At 43.2% G+C, this 22,478-nt stretch overlaps 1 protein-coding gene across 1 annotated transcript; it reads right to left on the bottom strand.

The window, feature by feature from the left end:
• Nucleotides 1-340: 340 nt before the first annotated feature.
• LOC119629008 (serine/arginine repetitive matrix protein 1-like) lies at nucleotides 341-16,573 on the bottom strand. Its single transcript, XM_062670363.1, has 4 exons — nucleotides 15,712-16,573; nucleotides 14,598-15,369; nucleotides 1,330-1,432; nucleotides 341-406 (listed from the first exon to the last, which is right to left on the bottom strand). Exons 1-4 carry the CDS (start codon nucleotides 16,571-16,573, stop codon nucleotides 341-343), a joined length of 1,803 nt encoding a protein of 600 aa, XP_062526347.1.
• Between the last annotated feature and the right edge of the window lie 5,905 nt (nucleotides 16,574-22,478).

Genomic DNA, 22,478 nt, shown 5'->3' with positions numbered 1-22,478 from the left:
AATCATAGACTGGTGACCAGAGTGGAACGTCAGATGGACTATGAGGTACTCTTAATTTATTCCTTGGTATAGTTGGGTGGAAGATTTACGATACACCTTGCGTTTTAAGCGGCTACCAAAATCCACAGACTCAGCGACGCCCAACATCACAATTACAAAAATAAAAATTGTATAGACACATATAAGTTTGCAATTTCATTATTAAAATAAATAACAAATTCAACAAAATTTGTTTTAATAATTTTCACATCTTTTTATTATTTGTATTGCCGTACTGCAGACCAGCAGGGGAGCTCCCCGTCTATATGAAATTAAGTGGTTACCGGAGCTCACAAGAATACTATGCGAATACTATCCACCACCTCAACGCGTAGCGCAGAACCTGCGCGCCGTACTGTTGCTGTTGCTGTTATAGAAAACAATAACACCAGCCAGAACCCGAATTGCACTAACGGGATTTACATATCTACAAATTGGGAACAGTACAATTTGGACCGTCCGTGCCGGTCTACCACGCACTGACACCTCTAATAGAATAATATTTAATGATGGGTGTTCTCGTATTCGTAAGGACCGCTTGATACAAAGGGTACATTAATACATTATTATCGTGATTGTATCAACTCCGACCGGACTACTAAGCAGTTCTCTGCGGAACAATGCAGCGGACCTTCCCTGGCTGGCAAAATGCCACATCCTGCTCACTAAACAATACGCGTTCTTAACTGGCATTATTTACTAATAATGAGAATGTTTACTGACTGATTTGAAATGCCGTGTTAATGATCTCAGGTCAAGAAAGTGATGAGACTGTCTGACCTATACGAACAAAGCTCACAACTTCGCTTAAGACTATTGACAAAGACTACCATCAGATGAGCCGTAGCTCAACTGCTCAGAATGGAAATAAAAAAATCTAAATCTCTTACCCCATTTTCATTATTATTGTTACGCCGGTAATAGTAACGCCATCTATCGCCGAATAGTCGAACGAATATCGAAGGACCTAGTAGCACCTAGAACTCCCGAGAAGTACATCGCCATCTATTGTCAGATAGCGGAAACACAATACTAGAGATATGTGAAATATTCTCGATAATTCTAGGGATGTGGTACCGACTATAAAAGCGTTGCAGGGATGTCACGAAGGCAGTCAGTAATCGGAAGTAATCGAAGCGAAACAGCGAACGGATCACCTGAAGCAAAGCGAAAGAAGCGAATTGAGAATTTTAAAGTGTAGTGAAATGTTCTAAGTGTTGAATACAGTTTTTAAGTTTTACTTCGGTGCAATTTCATTTATCCCGACCCCTAGCGCGTAACATTATGTACCGCACCACAAGCCCCGTACAGCTGCGCAATCTCATTAAACGCAGCCCGCGAGATGAACTCCCAAGGGAAGACGCTTTCATCAACGCATTTCGCATTCGATTGACTATGCCAATAACAATATTTGTTCTGAATTATTATTTAAATCCGACTCGGCTTAGTCCGAGATAATAAGTGTTTTAATAGACAGAATTGAAACTTAATTAACACCATTGTCCATCAAATTACCAATATTTTGTCGTGTGTTCGTAACGGTCTTTGAATCTCGTGTGGATGATTTGGTGGAACTTTTTACGGTGCTCGTTCGTCCTCTCTGACTTTCCGTAACTCAAAATAAATTTAATATATTTAGGATGGCTATTAATACAAATTAAACCTAATCTGTGCTGGATCATAGGGTAGCAGTAAATAAGTGGAGTTTTTGTAGACTGCCAAAGTTGCGGGCAGGCCTAGTTGACTATTATGACCTATTGGACAACTAACATGACATGCTTGTGTGCACCCACCAACAGCACACGTTTACCTGTTACCAGTTGACGCACGGTATCGACATGAAACTCTTAAAAAGTAGGTTAAAATGATTTTAATGGTAAAATATCAGTGGAAATAATAAACAAATGAAAGAAACCACAAAACATTATCTTCACCATAAACGCGCAATAAAGTCATTGGGATCAGTCAGTAATTCCACGCACGATTTATGTGGGCCGCGTTATACCAGTGATAACGTACAGGGTAGAATTGGAAAACTCTATGGGACACGTAAGCCCCTTTCGCCTAAATATATTATTACCAAATTAAAGATTGCGTTTGGATTGTCGCAAAAAATTTTAGACAAGTGAAACCTGAAAGAGGTCGATTACCAGATTTACATATTCAACTTTGTCATGCCCGGTACTTGGTTGTACTGACACGTTCGGTCCTGGAGGACGAAGGGCCGCCTTGACCAGGGTGCTGTTAGCCGAAAGAAGCTGGAGGTACTATCGAGGGCATAGCCAATCTCAGCTGACGGCTATGCATAAAACACTTCCTATCAGAAGGTACCTGTGCTCTTCTGCAATTCAATATGAGAAGCTTCGTACCAAGTGTAGCTAGTTCCTCAATGCACCTTGAATCTCTGCATCAAAATGCGTGTGGAGCATAACATAACTAGACACCTATTTAGGTATTACGTTAAAGATAGAGTTTTCGTGGTCACGCAACACTACAATACACTTGAGTTTACATTATGAATTTACATATGTAATATAATATTTGAGTACAGTCCTGCACTGCAAATTTAACTACCTCGGGGACTTTGTGGGGTAATGAACATTCGGTTATGCGCTCTTGTTTACCACTATAAGAGACCTCGAGAACATTTGAAAAAAAAAATAGATAAAAAAGAAGGGCTTTTATTACATTAACATGGAAAATATATATATTGTAACATAAAATCAGAAACAAAGTCATATAGATAGTCATTCATTAAATTAGTTCATTAAATATTGGTACCCGCCTGCGGCATTCGAACACATAGTGATTACATTACTATGTGTGCCGACCGGGACATACCTACCGCATGCTTTCATTTTTCTGTTTCAGTGCTTTGGGTTTTAGTTTGAAGAGCGACACCGCCAAGACCACACTCGTGATCCTTAGCCGCGGTTCAGCGCAGCAGTCAAGTCCAAACAAGACTGGCCGCCACGTACATACCACTGAGTTCAGATTTGTTCACTTGTGGTTGATGTGAGGTGTGTTTGCGTGTTTCTACCGTTAGCCGTCCGTCCGCCTAATTCAATAGAATTAATATCAAAGCCAAGTTCAAACAAGATCGCGAGAGCATTCAACGTAAACACACTAAATATAACCGGTACTAAAAATGTGAACTAGTAATGCTGGTTGTGTGCTCGCGTGACTCAAATTCAGGAAAACGAATAATTGATTTTTGTTTATTCGTCTCTGAGTCAGAGCTGATTTTATGAAGCAAGGTGCGTTTACTAAGACTAGTACTCGAGAACGAGTGAATTGGTGAGCCCCATCCAGTATTACCAAACTGTTGATTAAGACAAGTCTGTAGCTTCTCAAGTTATCCTGTTCCTCAAGGCCCTATCCGGTCAACCTTATCTTAACTCCCAACCACGCCGGACATATGCATTTAAGATCTAATTAGTTATGTAAGTATATAGTTGTGTGTGGAGATAGAAATATCATCACCGGAGATATATAACGCGAAACGAAGCGTGTAGCGGGTCCGTGATGACTTGCAGCTTGTGGAGTCTGGTAAACATGGTTTGGCAGAGTGTTTTCTGACAAAAGTCGAAATCTTGTCAGATAGGCACGTGCGACGGTCTCTGATGCTCAACTCTCGATGCCCAAATTGTAGCTTAGCTACCAAATGTAATCGATTGTGGTATAGTTCCCTCTTAAGTTATAATTTAGTGCTCCAGATGATTGTTTTGCTAGTTTTATTTTTAAACAAAAATCTACTCTTCCGGTACAATAATTGGCGGTAAGAATAGGTAAGACGGGGTTTTATAAGTGTGGGCTCACGACACGTCTGTCACCAGGAATTACGCAAATAGAAAATATTGAGTTTAATTCGGGATACTTTTCGCCATTTGTTGAAATCATTCTTGTACAAGCTATAAGTACGCATTCACTTAAAAAAATGAATTTAACAGAGAAATATACATGTATATTTTTCGTATTTCCTTAAGCTGCAGACGAAATAAGGGCCTCATTAATTTGTTGAAAGGAAATTGTGAGTTTTCTCTTGTTATAAATCGCTTGTAATATAAATGGGACTGAGCTTAATATCTGGTTGTTACCGAGATTATCAGAAATAACATCAGGAGCTTTAATAAATACAGTGGATGTGTTTCATGCGCTCGTAAATGCTGCCTGCAGCTGGCACCTCAGCCAAGTCTCTGGTTATCGTGACGCGTATCAACAGAACATTGCGTAAAATCGCGTAGTCCCTGCACCAGTATATCTTAACTCGACTATAACTCAGCGATTAACTTGTAACGTGACGTGTAGTACAAGACGTAAGAGAAATACGAGAAGTTGAAAACTTCTGGTATAATTTGCTGAAGGCAAGTGGCGCGAAAATCAGTCGATAGCATCCTGCTGTCTGAACTCAGCCTCTGATAGCTGTAACCACCGATTGTATGTTACAAGCCAGGGCATCATGAGCTCGTCTAGTTCTCGTGGATTCTCCTACCAATAAAGGATAAAAGGTTACCACGCTCAAGCTCCAGCGGTATCTTTCTTTCGTATTATGTGAAAGGTTGCAGGTTTGAGACTCAGCACATACCATTGTAAATTTACTGCCACATGCCACGTTAATGTGGTGTGGTATGTATAATGAAGCATATTCACGAGTGCTCAAATTAAGCAGCCTCTTAACTAAATACGGTCGCGTTAATGTCATAGATGTAGCTGCAAGTATTGTATTTTTAACAGGAAAGACGAAAGCTATAATTTGCGCAAGTTTTTTATTTATTTTAGCTACATAAAATGGCATTGCTTAGGCTTGTATCCACTGCTATCTCGTATGAGCTTATATCATTAGAAAGTTATTCCAAATTCACAGCAAGGCTCTTCTGGTTAATAGCAAAGAGATTTTGTAAGAAGGAACTCTATAGCAACTTGTACCACACGAAGGAAAATGCGTTGATGCGAAAACTAAACCACTGCTACATAATCAGCAGGAATTCAACGAAAACCAATCTCACTATTCAGTTCATTAGACATTACTAGCTATATATAACTATAGTATAGTAAAAGTTCAACTTGATGTAAATTACATATTGTGTAAATTCTACTTTCAGGTTTCATTTTTCTGACTTATAATATAAAAAATTTAAGGCTAATTTTAGGTAACTTATTAATGTAAATACCATTAAAGACCCATCATATGTGAACGTATTGGCACATCAGCCGACTAAGAGGAGAAGAGGGGAGGGGAGACTTGATGAGAGAGAGCCAACGTTCTCTATACATACGTCAGAAGCAGTATACAATTTACTGTTACCAATTACGATCAGGCGGCGTTCGGAACTTGTAACTTGCTTTATGTTAAAATTCCCGTTATTTTTCGTTTCATCAAAGATAATAATGTAATTATAGTACTTAAAAAAATTATACATTGCCTTGCAACATGAACTAAACAGATACCTAGCTAGCTCATAAACTAAGAGCGCCGTGAACTGGGACGATTTACTCCTAAACTAATGTTTGCTCCGGATCCGTTTGTGGCGTAAACGGTGTTAAATACTTTATGGATTTGGCAGCTTCAACAATGACGTCACGACTGCCTAAATATACTTGTATTGATACGTAAATTTAACTATGAAATATCATAAACTGCTCTTTTGAATAACAGGGATATGTTTCTTTTTATTGCCTCCGATTTTATACGGTGCGGACGGATATAATTTTTTCTACCAAGCAACTTGTTTATTTCAAGAAAACGGTAAGGACTCGTGAACAAACTGCACTACTGGTCCCGAGTAAGTAAGGGTAGGTATCAATATTTTGTCTATATAGGCAGTGACACATTCACGCCGTCTTCGCTGATGACACGGCTGCTTAGAAACAAGCCCCTCGTCACGAATAATTCCACGTCGCGAATAGTTTCGGAAATGGCACATCCAAGTTAACCCAGCAAAAACTACAGCCGTGCTCTTTCAAAGGGGGAGCTCGCCGCCGACCCTGGTACCATCTCACATCGCACCAAGTGCAAGAGAGGCTACAGGCTCAGCGGAATGTTTCCGCACGATGGTCGAAGCCGGTTGTTACCTTATAAATGACTTTTGATTTGACGTTTAATTGTCCGTATCGTAATGAGTGAAGACATTCGGTGGGTACGTTCGGAGTATCATTCGTGATATGTACGAGTGGACGGACGGGAACTACAAGCTCCCTTGGACTCTAAGCCACCTGATGCTAAGGCGTTAACGAATTACCTCTTGGATCCCCCCCTAGTTATCAGCAGCTTGAGTCCTTCTATTCCTCCTCCGTGAAATAGAGCTTGTAAAACAACTTTAACAATTATTAACAGCACAGAAAAGAATCATGAAAGTGGAGACGAGAGTTTATAGTCCATTTGTCTCACCACACTCTTCATTTAGAACGCCAGTCGTTAAAAGAATTAATTTGTTTACATTTATCGAGTATGCCGTCCACCAAATTGGTCCGGCACACATGTATTTTATTAAGATTCGATCCCTTTAGTACCACCATGTTCAATTTGGTGGTGACAGCAATATGCAGAACGACACTTCTTTCTTTGTGGATCCGTTCTGACGGTTTTTCATTAGGCGGTAGTCAAAAATTTCGTCCTCGCTACCTGACTGCCGCACGCCTATTTCCACCAATCATGTGTCCTGAGGAGCGTGTGTCTCTACTCATGTATCCTAATTAACTAATTATGGAAGTGACTGATTTTGAATGCTCCAATGTAGGCGCACGCTAATAGTTTAACCGCAAAGAATAAATACAACAGAAATTCAATGGAACTAAGTTTATTGTCGGCTCGTTCTAGTGGCGCTACTCTAAAACTTTCGCACTGAATTTTATAAAGCGTTGTTATGTCTTAAACAAAATATACGATCTTAAAGATTTCGAGTTGATTCTTTATTGTTTTGTGAATATTAGAGACATAGCGTTGCATCTAGTATTTCTTGACGATAAGACTTCTACTTGAGATCTCTGCGTTATTCCCTGGCTTGCTTAGAATTGTGTCGGAATATTTTGCATATTTATCAAGAAGGTCTGATGCGCAAATAGTCTATTTGTTTATCAAACTGCATATACTATTATTAGTATCCTTGACTTTTGTTTTTCTCCGTAGATTACCTACCTCCCTTCAATTTTTGCTTTGTAACTCCTATAGAAGTAGGGCGGAATATTTAGCTTTCAAACACAGACAATACAGCGGCACGATCCTAGACCCGACGTTACTCTTGATTGAAACACTCAAGAGAGCAGTATCTCAAATATATTTTTCTCAGCAGCTTAACATCTCCAGTGCGATCCCCGGGGCCACTCAATACATCAGTTCCTGTGGATCGTTAAACTAATCGTAAAACAATTATATTTTTAACTAAAACGTTAACTTGCTCGTAAATGTTACGTCTTCATGCGCTTCCTTTGATGTGCTCTTGAAACTGAGGTAGACAGAAACGTACCGTCATCGAGTTAAGAGTGATACATTCATTGGTAGACAGAAATGTAGAGTGCAGTCACACAGAACCTACAGCTAGTGAAAGATCGGATTGTAATTAACTGAGTCCCAAATAAAATGAAATATCATATATTATATCTTTCACTGTATTAGAGCAGAAACAAGCGGGTATTTATGACCCGTGTGGGCTCGTAACAAATACACTACTGATGCAAATTTGTGGATCTGATTTTATTACTGAATTTTATTGCTTCATCATCGTTCATTTAAATAAATATTGGATATGCTTACTGGCGGTAGGACCTCTGTGAGTCCGGATAGGTGCCACTACCCTGCCTATCTCTGCTGTGAAGCAGTAATGCGTTTCGATTTGAAGGGTGGGGCAGCCGTTGTAACCATACTGAGACCTTAGAACTTATAGCTCAAGGTGGGTGGCGCATTTACGTTGTAGATGTCTATGGGCTCCAGTAACCGCTTAACACCATGTAAGCTTGAGCTCGTCCACTCATCTATGCAATAAAAAATAAGTAATAAATATGCCATGAATATTCGAAGAACCAGCCGGACTCTTTTCCAGGATGGACCACGCTGCCTGTATCGAGGTATAGTTTCAAGGACACACCACATCCGTTACATTACTTGACAATGATTGTAGTTTGTAAGCATTTGCGTGTAGACCCCGCTGCAGTACGACCTTGGTGCAGTTGTTGACTTCTCAAGGGAAGTTTCTGGCTTCGTATATTGGCAGGCTTGTTCTTATTTAGCGAGAATCACATCAAATTGTTGCTAGGATTTGTTAGTAAAATAAAAATGCAATGCAGAGGTAGCCGTAAACGAAGTAAAATTAATGTTTTAAGATATTAGAAAACGTTGATCTGTGAGCAGAAAGTGTAACGACTTCCTGTGGCAACGGCTTCCGCGGGTCAGAACCGCGATACGAACAAACAAAGTAAGCCAACGACATAGTTTCTATAATTTTAAACATTACATTTTAAACTTATTTTACTCGTGCCCAAACACGCCATAAAGTGAATCCAGCCTCCAAGCTTAAATCCTGAGGTTATGATCTCAAATAGACTGAAATAATGACAATATTTTCCTTTGATTTTATATTTTTCAGTACTTAATTATATCAACAATTTAGGTATTTTTCTGGCTGGTTTTGTTTATGTACTGCATGGCGATCGTATCATTGAACAAACGGGAACGCATTACTTCTACGGACATAAATAGGGATGATGTTGGAGCATAGTATTATTTTTTTATTGCTTAGATCGGTGGACGAGCTCACAGCCCAAGTGTTAAGTGGTTACTGGAGCCCATAGACATCTACCTTGAGATATAAGTTCTAAGGTCTCAGTGTAGTTACAACGGCTGCCCCACCCTTCAAACCGAAACGCATTACTGCTTCACGGTAGAAATAGGCAGGGTAGTGGTACCTACCCGTGCGGACTGACAAGAGGTCTTACCACCAGTAATTACGCAAATTATAATTTTGCGGGTTTGAGTTTTTATTACGCGATGTTATTCGTTCACCGTGGAAGTCAATCTTGAACATTTGCTAAGTACGTATTTCATTAGAAAAATTGGTACCCGCCTGCGGGATTCGAACACCGGTACATCGCTCAACACGAATGGACCGGACGTCTTATCCTTTGGGCCACGACGACTTCAAATAATATATTCACGAGTATAATATGTCTATAGTAGATCAAAATCTTATAACTACTTATTTATCGAACGCTATTATAACTCCATGCACCGAGGAGTAGCTCCAATTTATGATAGTTCCAAGGTGAAAATATCTCTGGAAACACACTTTTTGGGTATAAAGCATTTAATTATTTTTTTACTGAAAGCAGACAAATAGTTCACCTATGGTATGGGCACAGACAAACGTCCGTGCGTTGTTCACATTGATAATCAATACGACAGCTGTAAGTGCGCCTCTCGGTAGAGTGATCCTATAATAATACAGGAAAGAGACTTCTAGAGCATCTGAGTCAGTGCAACACAAAATTGTTGTAAATTCTCGGTCTATTTAAGAAGATTTTGTTTCCAAAACATCGCTATGCATCTGGTATTTGTTAGATGAACAAACATTGTATGAGCAAGTACTTGTTTTGTTGTTTATATCATATCTTTACATACTGCGTAATATTGTAACGGTACATACATTGTATATATCCTCACATTGATATAATCTTGTATGTTCCGTTGAGAATAAATTGACGGTTTCGATTTCCTTCCTATGATGGTGAGGTGGTGATGACGTGGCGGTGTGGGAATAAACTCTTACCTAGTCACCAATCTGATCCCATTAAATTGGACAGCTGCTACGACTTGCTTCGCAAATCCACTGCTCAACCCCTCAAACGCATTACTGCTTTGCAGCAAATACAGGCAAGATGATGATAGGACCTATGTGAGTTCGCAACACGCTTATACTAGGAATTACTATATAATACATCCAACTGCCATGCATCCGAGCGGGAGGTCAAACTCTTAACTGTATTACCACTAGTAAATGATATTAATATTATTTCAATAAAATGTTATGATCCGAATTCGTCCTTCGAAAGCTTTTAGCTTCCCTGGACCCTTGTAAACGGCTTAATCACGATTTATAAGTTTGTTTGTGCCATTGTATGCCTAAATAATTGAACGAAATGCTATTATGGAACTTTCTGTGTTTCCGAAGCGTCCAAGAGCCCAAGATGAAAAACTAATCCGGAATCATGGAAGCTGAAAATTATTATTTTACGTATTTGAACATTATTAGATTTAACATTATATCAGAGAAAATGAAACCATAGAAACATTGATAAAAGCTTCTTATGATTCATTTTAAACTATTTTTTGTCGGCTGAATGAAGTTTACTTTAAGTAATTTTAATCTGAATTTCAAAACCGACTGTGTATCTCTTAAATAATAAACTGAAAAGCTCTGTTTGTAAAATTTATAACGAGCTTAATGAGGCGGTAAGCCGCCGCGTCAGAACCTATAAAGTTAAAATTACTGTAAAGTGGCGCGGTTTGTTACAAATATTAGCTTAGATAACTCTATTTACCTTGGCTTTTTAATTTAAAAAGGCGTATAATTTAAAAAAAATATTGCGTATTTTGAGATGGATGGTATGTTGCGTGTAATAGCAATTTTATCTAACAACAACCTAAGAATTAGCAATTTAGTAATTCTACACTATATATTTGTTGAATTGCATATTGAAGCATAGTTCAAAACAGTTACTTCATCAGGAACATCTATCTATTGAGTAATAATAATACCATTATGTAATAATCATTGTATATTCATTTATTTATGATAAATGGCAAATAGAAACATTTTACATACATAATAATATTTATTTAATAACGTAATAATTATACTTATCTTTTAATTCACAATGTCCACACTTATACTCAGTATCAAGCCAGAGAGAGAGCTCCGCACCGCCCGACGTCTCAACCGAGAATGAATCGAGATTCTTCTTCGGGGTCGTCGTACTCCCTTACGGGGGCACGGAGCGGGCCTCGGGGTAAACCCCACTACCCGGGCAGACGCTCCCTGCCACATAGGGCAGGGGTGAAATGGATGCAGGACTGGATTGGGGGGGGCTGTTCGCAGCGTGCTTCGGTACACTCACATCGACAAAAATACATACATATATTTAATACGACGGGCTTGATGATGCAGGGGGAGTGGTGCCCGCGGACGACGCACCCCGGCGCCGGCTGCTGTCCTCTGCTTCCTAATGCTATTTTTTTTTTTTTTTTTTTTTTTTTTTTTTTCCTTACAACTAACTACACAATTAACTAAACTAACTAAAAACTAACTACTCTACTATATACATAAGCCAGGACAACAGTCAGCAACCGTGGGGCCCGCCACCGGCCCCATGTCGCGGCCCCACCTCTACAAGCCAGAGGGGGAGCCGCGGCACTGGTTTGGCGCTCACCCGCTAGGGGCTCCCCAGAAGGGGAAGACCGTCGCGGGGAGGGACCGATGTTAAACACTCCCCAGACGGGGGAGTGGTCCACCCAACGGGGGTGGGAAATGGGTCCCCATAAGGGGGCACCCCAACGATGTAGGGGGACATGACGAGTGTGGACAGCTCAGTCCCATGGGGGCACTCATTATGAGCACTCCCATATCACTCCGATTAAGCCGACTATCTTACCATAGCCGGGGGTTCCAGTAGCTCCCTTGGTAGCGCCCGACCATCAGGTGGTCTGGCGTGCAAGGGAGCTATATTGTGGAGGTGCTCGTGGGGTCCACCGTCAGCCCGCTCGTAAAGATTACGAGCTAGCCTCCGGATGAACTCCTCGAGCGACTCCACATCCAGATCCCGGGCGATTACGTCATTTCTGACGTAACGCCCTGCTCCGACTATCGTGCGAAGAGCCAGATTTTGCTGGACCTGTAACCTCGCCCGCATACCCTGCGGGATGAGGTGATACCAGGCCTCAGCTGCGTACGTGATACGGGAACGGACATACGTCTTATAAATGCCGAGCTTAGTCCTGACCGGCAACCTAGAGGCCAACACCGGCCGGAGGAGGAATCTCGCACAGCGAGCGGCCGCCAACGCCTTATTGGCGTGGGCGGTCATCCTCAAACTCCGGTCGATATCGACCCCCAAGTACCGGACGCTGGATCTAAACTCGACATTAGCGCCACGGAGACTGAGCTGTCCCGGGACGACTGTTGTGCGGACCGGACCGAAGAGGATAGCCGCAGTCTTCCCCACGTTGACCGCGACCCTCCATCGGTCCAGCCACTGGGGCAGTAAGTCCAAAAGCCTCTGCATCCTCAGAATGGCCGCAGAGGGGACGTTGGATGACGAGAAGTAGGCGCTGTCGTCGGCAAACAGCGCCAACTTCACGTCTACTTCCCACGCTTGGAGGTTACCCTCGAGCGTGGGAATGTCGTTGGTGTAGAGAGCGTAGAGGAATGGAGCCAGGACGCTTCCCTGGGGAACTCCGGCCGAGACTGGGCGCACCGACGACTTGGCGCCCTCGACCGCGACAAAGAAGGATCTTCCCTCCAGGTACGACCCCAGCAGTCGCACGTAGGCGTGCTGGAGGTCCGTGTTCTGCACCAACTTGTGGATCAGTCCCGCATGCCAGACACGGTCGAAGGCCTTCTCGATATCGAGAAAGACTGCGGCCGTGTACTGGCGCGCGTTGGACCGATCCGCCAAGTGATGCATGACGCGGACCAATTGCAGCGTTGTCGAGTGACCGCTGCGAAACCCGAACTGCTCGGGTCTGGGAAGGATGTGCGGCGACACCCTTCTCAGCAGCAGCCTCTCGAACAACTTGCCCACATGCGACAGCAAGGTGATCGGACGGTAACTGGAGGGAATTCTCCTATCCTTGCCGGGTTTGGGCAAGGCGATAACCTTGCCCAATTTCCAAATTCCCGGGAAGTGTCCTGTGGACAGAATGGAATTGAACAGCCGTGTCATATATGACACGACCGTTTCAGGGAAATGGAAGAATGCGAGGGAGGGAATACCGTCCTCACCCGGCGCCTTGCGCCTCTTCATCCGCTTGATGGAGAGGCGCAATTCACTGGGAGTGATGAAAGCATCATCTCCCAACGGAGGCACCGGGGAGGAGAGTAGGCTCGCTACGCTCTCTTCCACCGATTGGTGGAATGCGGCCTCTGAGGGTGCAGAGTCATTCGGAACGAACTGCCGCTCCAGCATTGCGGCCAGGACATCGGCGCGGGCCTGAGCCGAGAAGCATCGGTTGCCCCTCTCGTCCACGAGTGGACAAGACGGGGCAGGCCGATTTGAGAGCTGGCGGCAAAGTCGGTGGAGGGACACAGAAGAGGGGTCCTCACGGGCCTCCTCAATCCGTTCCTCCCACGCGTAGCCCCGGAAGGAGCTAATCTTCGCCGCCAACTCCGCTTCCAACTCATTAAGCTCGCGCTTGATCCTGGGACAACGAGTTGTCGCCCAGAGCCTCCTCAGGCCCCTCTTCCGGCGAATGATCGCCTTCAGATGGGCCGGGAGTCTACCTCTGGGCCCGCCGCTGGGCACAAGAGTCGTCGCCTGGTCAATCGCTCCCCTGATGGAGTCGACAAGGCGGACTGCCGCGTCGTCGACCCCCTCAGGGGTGTTGGGGTCCTGAATTACGGGAAGGTCGACTAGTCGTCTCTTAAAGAGCTCCCAGTCGACCTTCGGTCGTAGGGGCGAAGTCGCAACCCGGGTGAGCCCCATTCCCAGTGTCACCAGGACAGGGAGATGTGGGGTACCCAGGTCGTACAGTGCCTCGATCGTTACGGGGCACCGTAGCCCCTTATGAACACACACGTCCAGCACATCGGGCTGGTATCGCGCGGCGGTCGGGACGTGCGTGGGTTCATCAGGGCCGACCACAGAGTAGTCGCCCCTATCGGCATCTTCTAACAGCCGCCTGCCCACTGCTGTGTTAAGTCGGGAACCCCACGCGACGTGCTTCGCGTTGAGGTCCCCGACCAGCAGAGCTGGGCGGCTGTCGTAATTCAGGGCCCGTCTTATATCCTCAGGGTGGAATTCAGGCCCCGGGGGTCTATACGCGGCATAAATCCGCATATCTCCCCCCGAGGTGTGTACCCTCACACCGACTGACCTTGTCGATGAGAAGGACAGCAAATCCAACTGATCATGCACCACGTCCCGCCTGACAAGGGCCGCAGTGCCCCTGAACGGCCGCCCGGCAGGGGTAAGCTCGTCACGTCGGTACATGAAGTAGCTGGGAATCCTGAACACATCCTGAGGTTTTAACAAGGTCTCGCCCAGGAGCAGAACCTCAGGGTTGTACTCCCGGGCGAGAACAAGCAGGTCGTTCTTTCGGGACTTTATCCCGTCGGGGTTCCAATAAATGATGCGCAGCTCCTGGCTAGCCATTGAACTGCGCAATCATTCGGTAGAACCCCGACAGGAGCGCCCCGAAGGGACTGGCTCCCGAGGCGATCTCACGGATTACTCCGGAGATCACCTCGGACAATTTTTCCCACAGTGTGAGCAGCCATGCAGCAAAGCCGGCAGGCTGAGAGGCCTGTCGACCGCTGCGGCGCTCGCGCTGAGGGCGGGGGGGAAGGGGGGGCTGGCTGTTCAGATTAGAATTGTCTTCGGCCAGATGGGCCGATGGCAATGGCGGATTGGAGTTCGATGTTTGGGCAGTAGGGGAGGCCTCGTTGACCTCCATTGTCTCAACGACCATTTGGGATTGTTCGAGAGGTGCAGCATCATCAGTCGCTCTGATGGCTTCCTCTCTCTCTCGTGCTTCTTTTTTTTTATCTTTTTTCTTTTGTTTTTTCTTTTTGTTCCTATTACTATTTTTTCCGGGTGCAGGACCGCCGGTCGGGCGAGGTGTAGGTGTGACACCAGCGGAAGTGCGACCACGAGGAACGGGAATGGGTTTATTTGTCCGCCGCGGCCGGTTGGCCTGCGCCATCAACGTGGTCGCTGACGGCTCAGCCTCCACTACCACGGCGGACGGAATGGAGTTTCGAGGGGGAGGGGCCGGGGGAAGGGAAGATTTCCCTTTCCCCTTCCCCTTCCCCCTTACTATGGGAAGTACAGCCGGAGGAGCTGCACCCCCGGCTCGAGGCACCGGTGGCGCAGGAGGAGGGACGGTGACTCCCATCATCCTGGCCCGTTTGCGGAAGACCGCACACCGTCTGTCGACGGCGACGTGGTCCTTCCCACAATTGGCGCAGGAGAATGGGCCGTCCCTCGGCCTCGGGCAGTCCGCTACAATGTGCTCTCCGGCACACCTTACGCAGCGGACCGCGCGATGGCAGTTGTAGGATGCGTGTCCGAAGGCCTGGCAGCGATGACACTGCGCGGGCCCTCGGGTTGGACGCCATCCCTCAACTGTCACCCCCGGCAAGTACAACAGTTCGTTGACTGCGTACAAGCGGGCGAGGTCGTCCCTTGAGAGGTGGTCCAGGGCTACGTGAAACACGCAGCCCGGTCGCCCTCTCTGGGACCTGATGCACCTGGCATATCGAGCCGGGAATCCCAGCTCCTTCAGGGCATTGACTATTTCTGCCTCGTCGGTGTCGGCAGGGAGGCCCCGGACCGCCACCTTAGAAGGCATCTCCTCCGCCAGGGCATAACAGTACCATTTAATGGTACCATCCCTGGCAGAGGCCTCCGACAGGTAGGCCTGGACCGCCCTGTACTCCTCGACCGACGTCGGCAGAAATCTAAAACCGGCGCCGAAGGGTCGCGCCGAGGGAGCTCGACCTAAGCGCTCCCTAATGGCCGCCAAATGGCGAGGCCAATTCGGGAGGGCCTCCACCATAATTGGTGGGTGTCGACGTAATACCTCCTGGGCACGACCCTTCGACCTCGGGGGAGGGGCTTTTGGGGATTGGGAAGTCCTCTGGGTGGTAGGAATACCTGGCCTAGCTGCCATGGCAGCGTAGGAGGTAGAAGGCTTGGGGTTTGTCGGTAAGGGAATATGTTGGGGTCTGGTGGACTCGAGGTCCATATACCTGGTGGAATCCAGGTTGCCCGCCGTGCCGCTTAGGGCGGGGGCACCTCGGGTTGAGTCCACCGGGATTGGGGATAACGTTGGGGAGGGAGAGCGTGGAGGGGATCGTAGTTGCCTAAGGGCTGTCCCTGTCCTGGCGGGGGCCCTAGGCTTCGGAATTGGTTTATTGGCTGGGATTGGGCTCCCAGAGGGGGACGAAGATCTAGACGTGGAAGGAGTCACGGATTCAGTTGAGGAATGATCGGTGGATGTGGTCGCACTTTCCTCTCCCTCCGATCTGGAGGAAGGACCCAGTCGCGGACGCTTATCCTTGTCGCTTGACGAGCCTCGGTCAGACTCAGACCTGGCCTTCTTCCGCGGCCGAGAGGGCCCGGAGGGATCGGTCAACGAGGGAAGATTACCTTCCCTCGGTCCGATCCTCGGGGACCCCTGGGCCGCGACCGAAGGCCCGGGCTGGCTGTCCAACCCGAGTCCCGTCAAGCTTGTACGGGTTGCAGGTGTTGGCTTGTGAGTCGCCTGACGTCCCTTATTGGACGGGCCGGGTGTGCTGATTAACGGGGGTGAGTTCCCCGACGACATGATTTCCCTGGTCCTACGATGGTTGAGTCATTGGTACTCCCGAGCGTTGCCAGTTGGTATGTTACTTTGTTAGACTGGGCTCCGGTTAACCGGCAATAAGGGATACTGCTATTATATAATTATAACTATAAAATAACAGAAAAGAGACTAACTAGACTAACTGCTCGAAATTAAATTAAAATCTACCGATAACTAATAAGTGCTAATTAATAATGAATGTACTAAACAAATAATATAACTACACTTGCATCTGTACTCGGTCAGTGTTAGACAAGCGGTGAGTCCCGGTTCCGGTACAAACTAGTCCCTAATGAATCAAAAGAATTCAAATAAACAAATTAATAATAATATGTTAACAACCTATTATACAAATGTACTTAACAAACAATAAACTTACCGGATTGTTGAGTAACTCTCTTTTACCAGCGAATTTCACTAGTAAAAGGGTCACTGAACACCCAACTATTGAAAACCTATACTAAAATAAAGTAAAAATAACAATAAAGAAACTGAAATAAAACAACAAAATAACAAGATAATAAATTAAATTAAATTCAATCAAATGAAGGAATAATTAGACGGGAACCCCACTAAATACTAACACTAACTTAATAAAACAAATCAGGATAACTCTAAATAAACAATGGATGGATAGAGCATAGACCACTTATGAATGCCGGCCGGTGCACCAGAATCAATGTATTAAAAATTTTAAACTAAACTATGTTAAACAAAATGTGATATTAAAAGTAGGTAGATACAAAAGAAAAGACAAACGTAATTTTAATATTCTATGGCAGCGCCACTTGTTTTTGTTAAAAGCGGGTAGATTAAATTAATTGGTAAACTAATGAAATAACAAAATAAAATTACTGCTATTATATTAAATGGTACTAAGAAATTAATTTATAAAAATAAGGGATTAAATAATCTTACTGTCGAGACTTAATTAACTAACGGTAGGGGGTTCAAACGCCAACAACCTTCTACGTAGACCAGTTTATCGGGTTTTGCGACCGCCCCGCCTAGCCCCGAAGGGTAGGAGAGGACTGGGAATGACACAGGGAGGCCAGACTCGGTGGCGCTAACGTTCGCCGGTTTTATATTCAAATAAAACGGTAACGCAGCTTACACAGGCTGGTCGACACCTACCCGTATTAAACTAATCGTTTAAGGAAAGAAGTGTCGATCCACTTACCTGTTCCCGGGTCCTTCGTCTCACTGTTCGGGGCGTTTCCACTCCGAAACAGCAACTCCAGATGAAACACTCTCACACTTGGGCACACACAATTGCACAGCACAAACAATAGGGGCCTCGTAGCACTGGTGTCCCGGGCTCGAATCGAGATTGGTCGGCGCAGGGGCTTTTGTAGGCGGTGACAAACAACTATGCGTCATACTTGTTTGTCATCGCTCGAACGTTGGCTTTAATTTAAATTTGTATTTACTGCAATTATTTATAAATATATTATTACTTAATTTACTAACATTATTTGTGTTATATATCTATACCTATACATAGGCATAAGCTATCACGGCCATACTGACAGTACTTCGTCCTCGAAGTATTGTGTTACTATTTTATTTATAATATATGAGTAGGTATATTCGATTCATTAATCAACATAATATACATGGCACAGAAAAAAAGAAAGAAAGTAGTCAAAAGTTTTCAAACAAGTCGAATCAACCATTTGCATAGACACGATGGTCCCCTTTAAATAAGTAACAGAGTATTTTTGCCAACTACATAGACATGTCGATCACATTCACCCGCTGCTTGTGAGATAATCGACACCAAATAGAAGGCCGACCAGCGGTACTCTCTTCGAGTAATGCCAACTACATAGACATGTCAATCACATTCACCCGCTGCTTGTGAGATAATTGACACCAAATAGAAGGCCGACCAGCGGTACTCGGATTGAAAAATTATTGAGTAATGCCAACTACATAGACATGTCAATCACATTCACCCGCTGCCTGTGAGATAATTGACACCAAATAGAAGGCCGACCAGCGGTACTCGGATTGAAAAATTATTGAGTAATGCCAACTACATAGACATGTCAATCACATTCACCCGCTGCCTGTGAGATAATTGACACCAAATAGTAGGCCGACCAGCGGTACTCAGACAGATAAAATTTAAAGCCAAATATTTTTACTCATTCACAATATGACGTAAGTTTCTCAATTTCTTTTTGTACCATGTATATATTTTTAGTAACATTTTATGTAGGTAACTCATGTTCTTAAAAAAGAACTAATTTAAATACAAAACATTATATAGTTGAAAAATAAATATAATCATCAAACAATTATAATCTTGAAATCTAAGAAATCACAAATTATCATCAACCCATTCTCCTGGCCAAAACCGTAATTTTTCCTTAGCGACAACTATATTCCTAACATTACCGTTGCCTTTCAGAGTATAGCGATCATTTGGAAGGATAGACTGAATTTCGTAAGGGCCCTTAAATCTAGATCTTAATTTATCATTACGCCTATGATCTTGGCTGACATAGACCAAATCACCTATATTGTATTGTTTATTATTCCGCCTAACATGATCAAATCGTTGTTTAAATGTTTCTGCTATTTTTTGTAGTCTCTGTTTGGCTATTTCACGATCAGCTTGGACGTCAATATTGGGGTGTAAATCCTCATCATTAATAATTCCGTTTAGATGAGATTGTACTATAGGTATATTTGCTTCTATACCGGTTAGTAAACGTAAGGGGGTGAAACCAGTCGATTTTTGTACTGTCGTGTTAATTGACTGCTGTACTTTTGGCAATACGTTCGGCCACTCTGACGGCTCCTCGCACATAGTGTTTAACATATTGACTACAGTAGCCACATAACGCTCAACCTGACCATTGCCTCGAGGTGTACCAGTAGCTATCATGTGGTGTTCGATATTCAGTTCTCTAAAAAGGTCTTTGATTTGATTAGAGCTAAAATTCGTACCACGATCAGTTATTACCAATGATGGTGTACCAAATAGTGTAACAGTTTCTCGGATAATTGGTATTAATTCTCCCGCACTTAGTGTTTTAAGGGGTTTTAAGAGACAACATTTTGTGAAACCATCAACTAATAATAGTATGTGCTTAAAGCCTTCCGTGGTTGTTGGAAAAGGCCCTGTGCAATCTAAATGTATGGTATGGAATGGTACAGCAACTTTATCGATCGGATGTAATAACCCTTGTTTAGGACCAGAGACTCCCTTTTTCTTAACGCAAGTAAGACAATGGTTAATATATTTTTTGATAAAAGATGTTATCCCTGGGAACCAAAAATATTGTCGGATTTTATGTAAAACTTTATCGAACCCCACATGACAATTTTCATCATGAAATAGTTTTAAGATTTTTAATCTACATCCCTTCGGCACAAACAACCTCGGCTCAGCATCAGGACTAGTTTTATAATGTAATAAATTATTTTTAATTACATATTGGTTAGTGTCTAAGTTACCGGCTTGTAATTGCGACATTAGGGTCTGGGTTTCGGGGTCATTTGTTTGCGAGATTTTTAACCAAGACTCGGGACTTATATTATCGGCTTCAATAAGATTAACTTTAAAATAATGCTGCCGTTCTGAAGGAGCGGAAACAGGATTGCGACTTAGAAAATCAACATGACTGATGAATTTACCTTTTTTATACTGGATATCAAACTGAAAATCCTGCATAAAGGTCCACCAACGTGCTACCCTAGGTGACAAATCTTTTTTCGTCATGGTTGATTTTATTGCATTGCAATCAGTAATTATTGTAAATTTAATGCCAAGAAGGTATACTCGAAAGTGTTTTAATGCATTAAAAATGGCAAGTGTTTCTAGGTCATAAGAGCAGTACTTGGATTCTGCTGGACTTGTCCGTTTACTATAATAAGCGACCACCTTATTCACGTTGTCTGACTTTTGTAATAATATTGCTCCATAACCTATAGCACTAGCATCGGTGTGTAACTCTGTTGGACGCTGGGGGTCAAATATTGTCAAAAGAGGTTTGGAGGTAAGACGATCAATTACATACTTTCGTGCTCTATCTTGTTCAATGCCCCATTCCCATTTTTCGTTGTTTCTAGTCAATTTTGTTATACAAGCTGTCTTCGAGGCAAAATCGGGTATAAATTTCCTAAAATAACTACATAAGCCCATAAATTGTCGGACTTGTTTAACATTAGAGGGTGTTGGTGAATTTGCTAAAGCATTGGTTTTAGATTCACCCGGCCTAACACCTTCACGAGATATTTGTCTCCCCAAATACTCGATGCTATCTAGGAAGAATTTGCATTTCTTAAGATTAACTGTAAAGCCACAAGAGCTAAGTGCCGAAATTGTTTGTTCCAAATAAGATAAACCTTCTTCAATTGTATTAAACGGGATCAAAATGTCATCAATATACACCAAAAGAAATGGTAAATGGCCTACTGCCTTAGTGATAGCTCTTTGAAACACCGACGGGCCATTACAAATTCCAAAAGGCATTTTCGTAAATTCGTAATGTCCGTCTGGTGTTACAAAGGCGGTGTATTTAGTGGAGTTACTGGAAATAGGGATTTGACAAAAGCCATTTTTCATATCTATGGATATATAATACGTTGAATTTCCCAATTTATCTATTTGATCTTCAATGAGCGGGAGAGGATATCGATCCTTTTCTATTATCTTATTTAACGCTCTATAATCAATGCACATTCTATCGCTTCCATCTTTTTTTTTAACTAAAATCATGGGACTAGCGAAAGATGAATTACTTTCTTTGATTATTTTTTTATTCAATAAATCTTCCACTAATTCTTTAACCTTCTCTCTTTCTATCGGGGCTAATCGGTATGGCCTGTAATAGATTACCTCATCTCTTTTTAATTTTATTTCAAGTTCACCAGTCTTTACATGACCAATATTGTCCAAAACAGAGGGGTATTTTTGAAAAATAGCCCTTATCCTATCCTGCAGCTGATGATCTAGACTGTTTATCGCACCTGAGAGTTCCATTATACTATTAAGGTTAACGTTTTGTATCAAATTTACGTTATAACTAGATTTCGTAATACTTTTTCGCACTAATCGAGAACCTAAATAGTCGGTCACTAATGCAATGTCGGGATGTTGGATAGCATTTCTGCCAATCAACAGACCGTATTCAAAATCGGTATCCGTAATGACAAAAATATCTAGTTCGATACACAATTCATCAAATTTAACAGGAACTGTAATTTTGGCAAATACTTTCAAGGTACCTTTGCCTATCCCGCAAAGAGATAAATAACATGGGTTAAAGTGGACGCCAAGACGTTCTGCTATAGATTGTTTGATTATACTACAGCTTGATCCTGTATCAATAAGTGACTGAATTAAGATATTATTAATATGTACTGGTGTTAAAACTAATTCGCTTTGTCTAAAAAATTTACTTCGTTATCAATTTTAGAAGGGTCCGTTTTGGGTTTATATCTACAGTAAGAATCTAAATGCCCGGGTTTTTTGCAATAAGTACAAAATTTTCTTTTTTCATTATTTGATCCTTGTTCCGAATTAGGTTTATTATCTTGGGTACTTTTTTTACTGTAACATTGTTGTCTGGTGTGACCGATTTTACCACAGTTAAAACACCTTGTGTCATCGGGTTTAGAATCAGTCTTAAAGCGCTTAGAGGGTTGCGCATTGTAAGAGTCTTTACCATCTATTGGCCTTTTTTTTGTTTTCGCGTAAGAAGTAAATAGGGCAATTAATTCTGAAGTAGTTTTAACATTGCTGTTAAACGAAGCCATTTTTACATTAACATCGCATATACTACCACAGACTAATTCAATCAATTGTAATTCCGTAAATGTAATTTTTGTATTCTTTAGTAACCTAATTTTTTCCCTTGCGTACTCGCAATAA

The sequence above is a fragment of the Bombyx mori genome, chromosome 10, assembly GCF_030269925.1.
Source record: "Bombyx mori chromosome 10, ASM3026992v2".
Lineage (NCBI taxonomy): Eukaryota > Metazoa > Arthropoda > Insecta > Lepidoptera > Bombycidae > Bombyx > Bombyx mori.
Note: the sequence above shows the minus strand (reverse complement) of the source record. Positions and strands in the feature narration are given on the sequence as shown.

Excerpts from the sequence above, each read along its gene's own strand:
- LOC119629008 (XM_062670363.1), bottom strand. The coding sequence starts at position 16,573 with ATGTCGTCGGGGAACTCACCCCCGTTAATCAGCACACCCGGCCCGTCC. Across the intron at positions 1,433-14,597 it reads AATTCTAATCTGAACAGCCA|TCAATCGAATGCGAAATGCG; the intron begins GCCCCCCCTTCC and ends TTATTGGCATAG. Across the intron at positions 407-1,329 it reads TGTACGGGGCTTGTGGTGCG|CAACAGCAACAGTACGGCGC; the intron begins GTACATAATGTT and ends TTTCTATAACAG.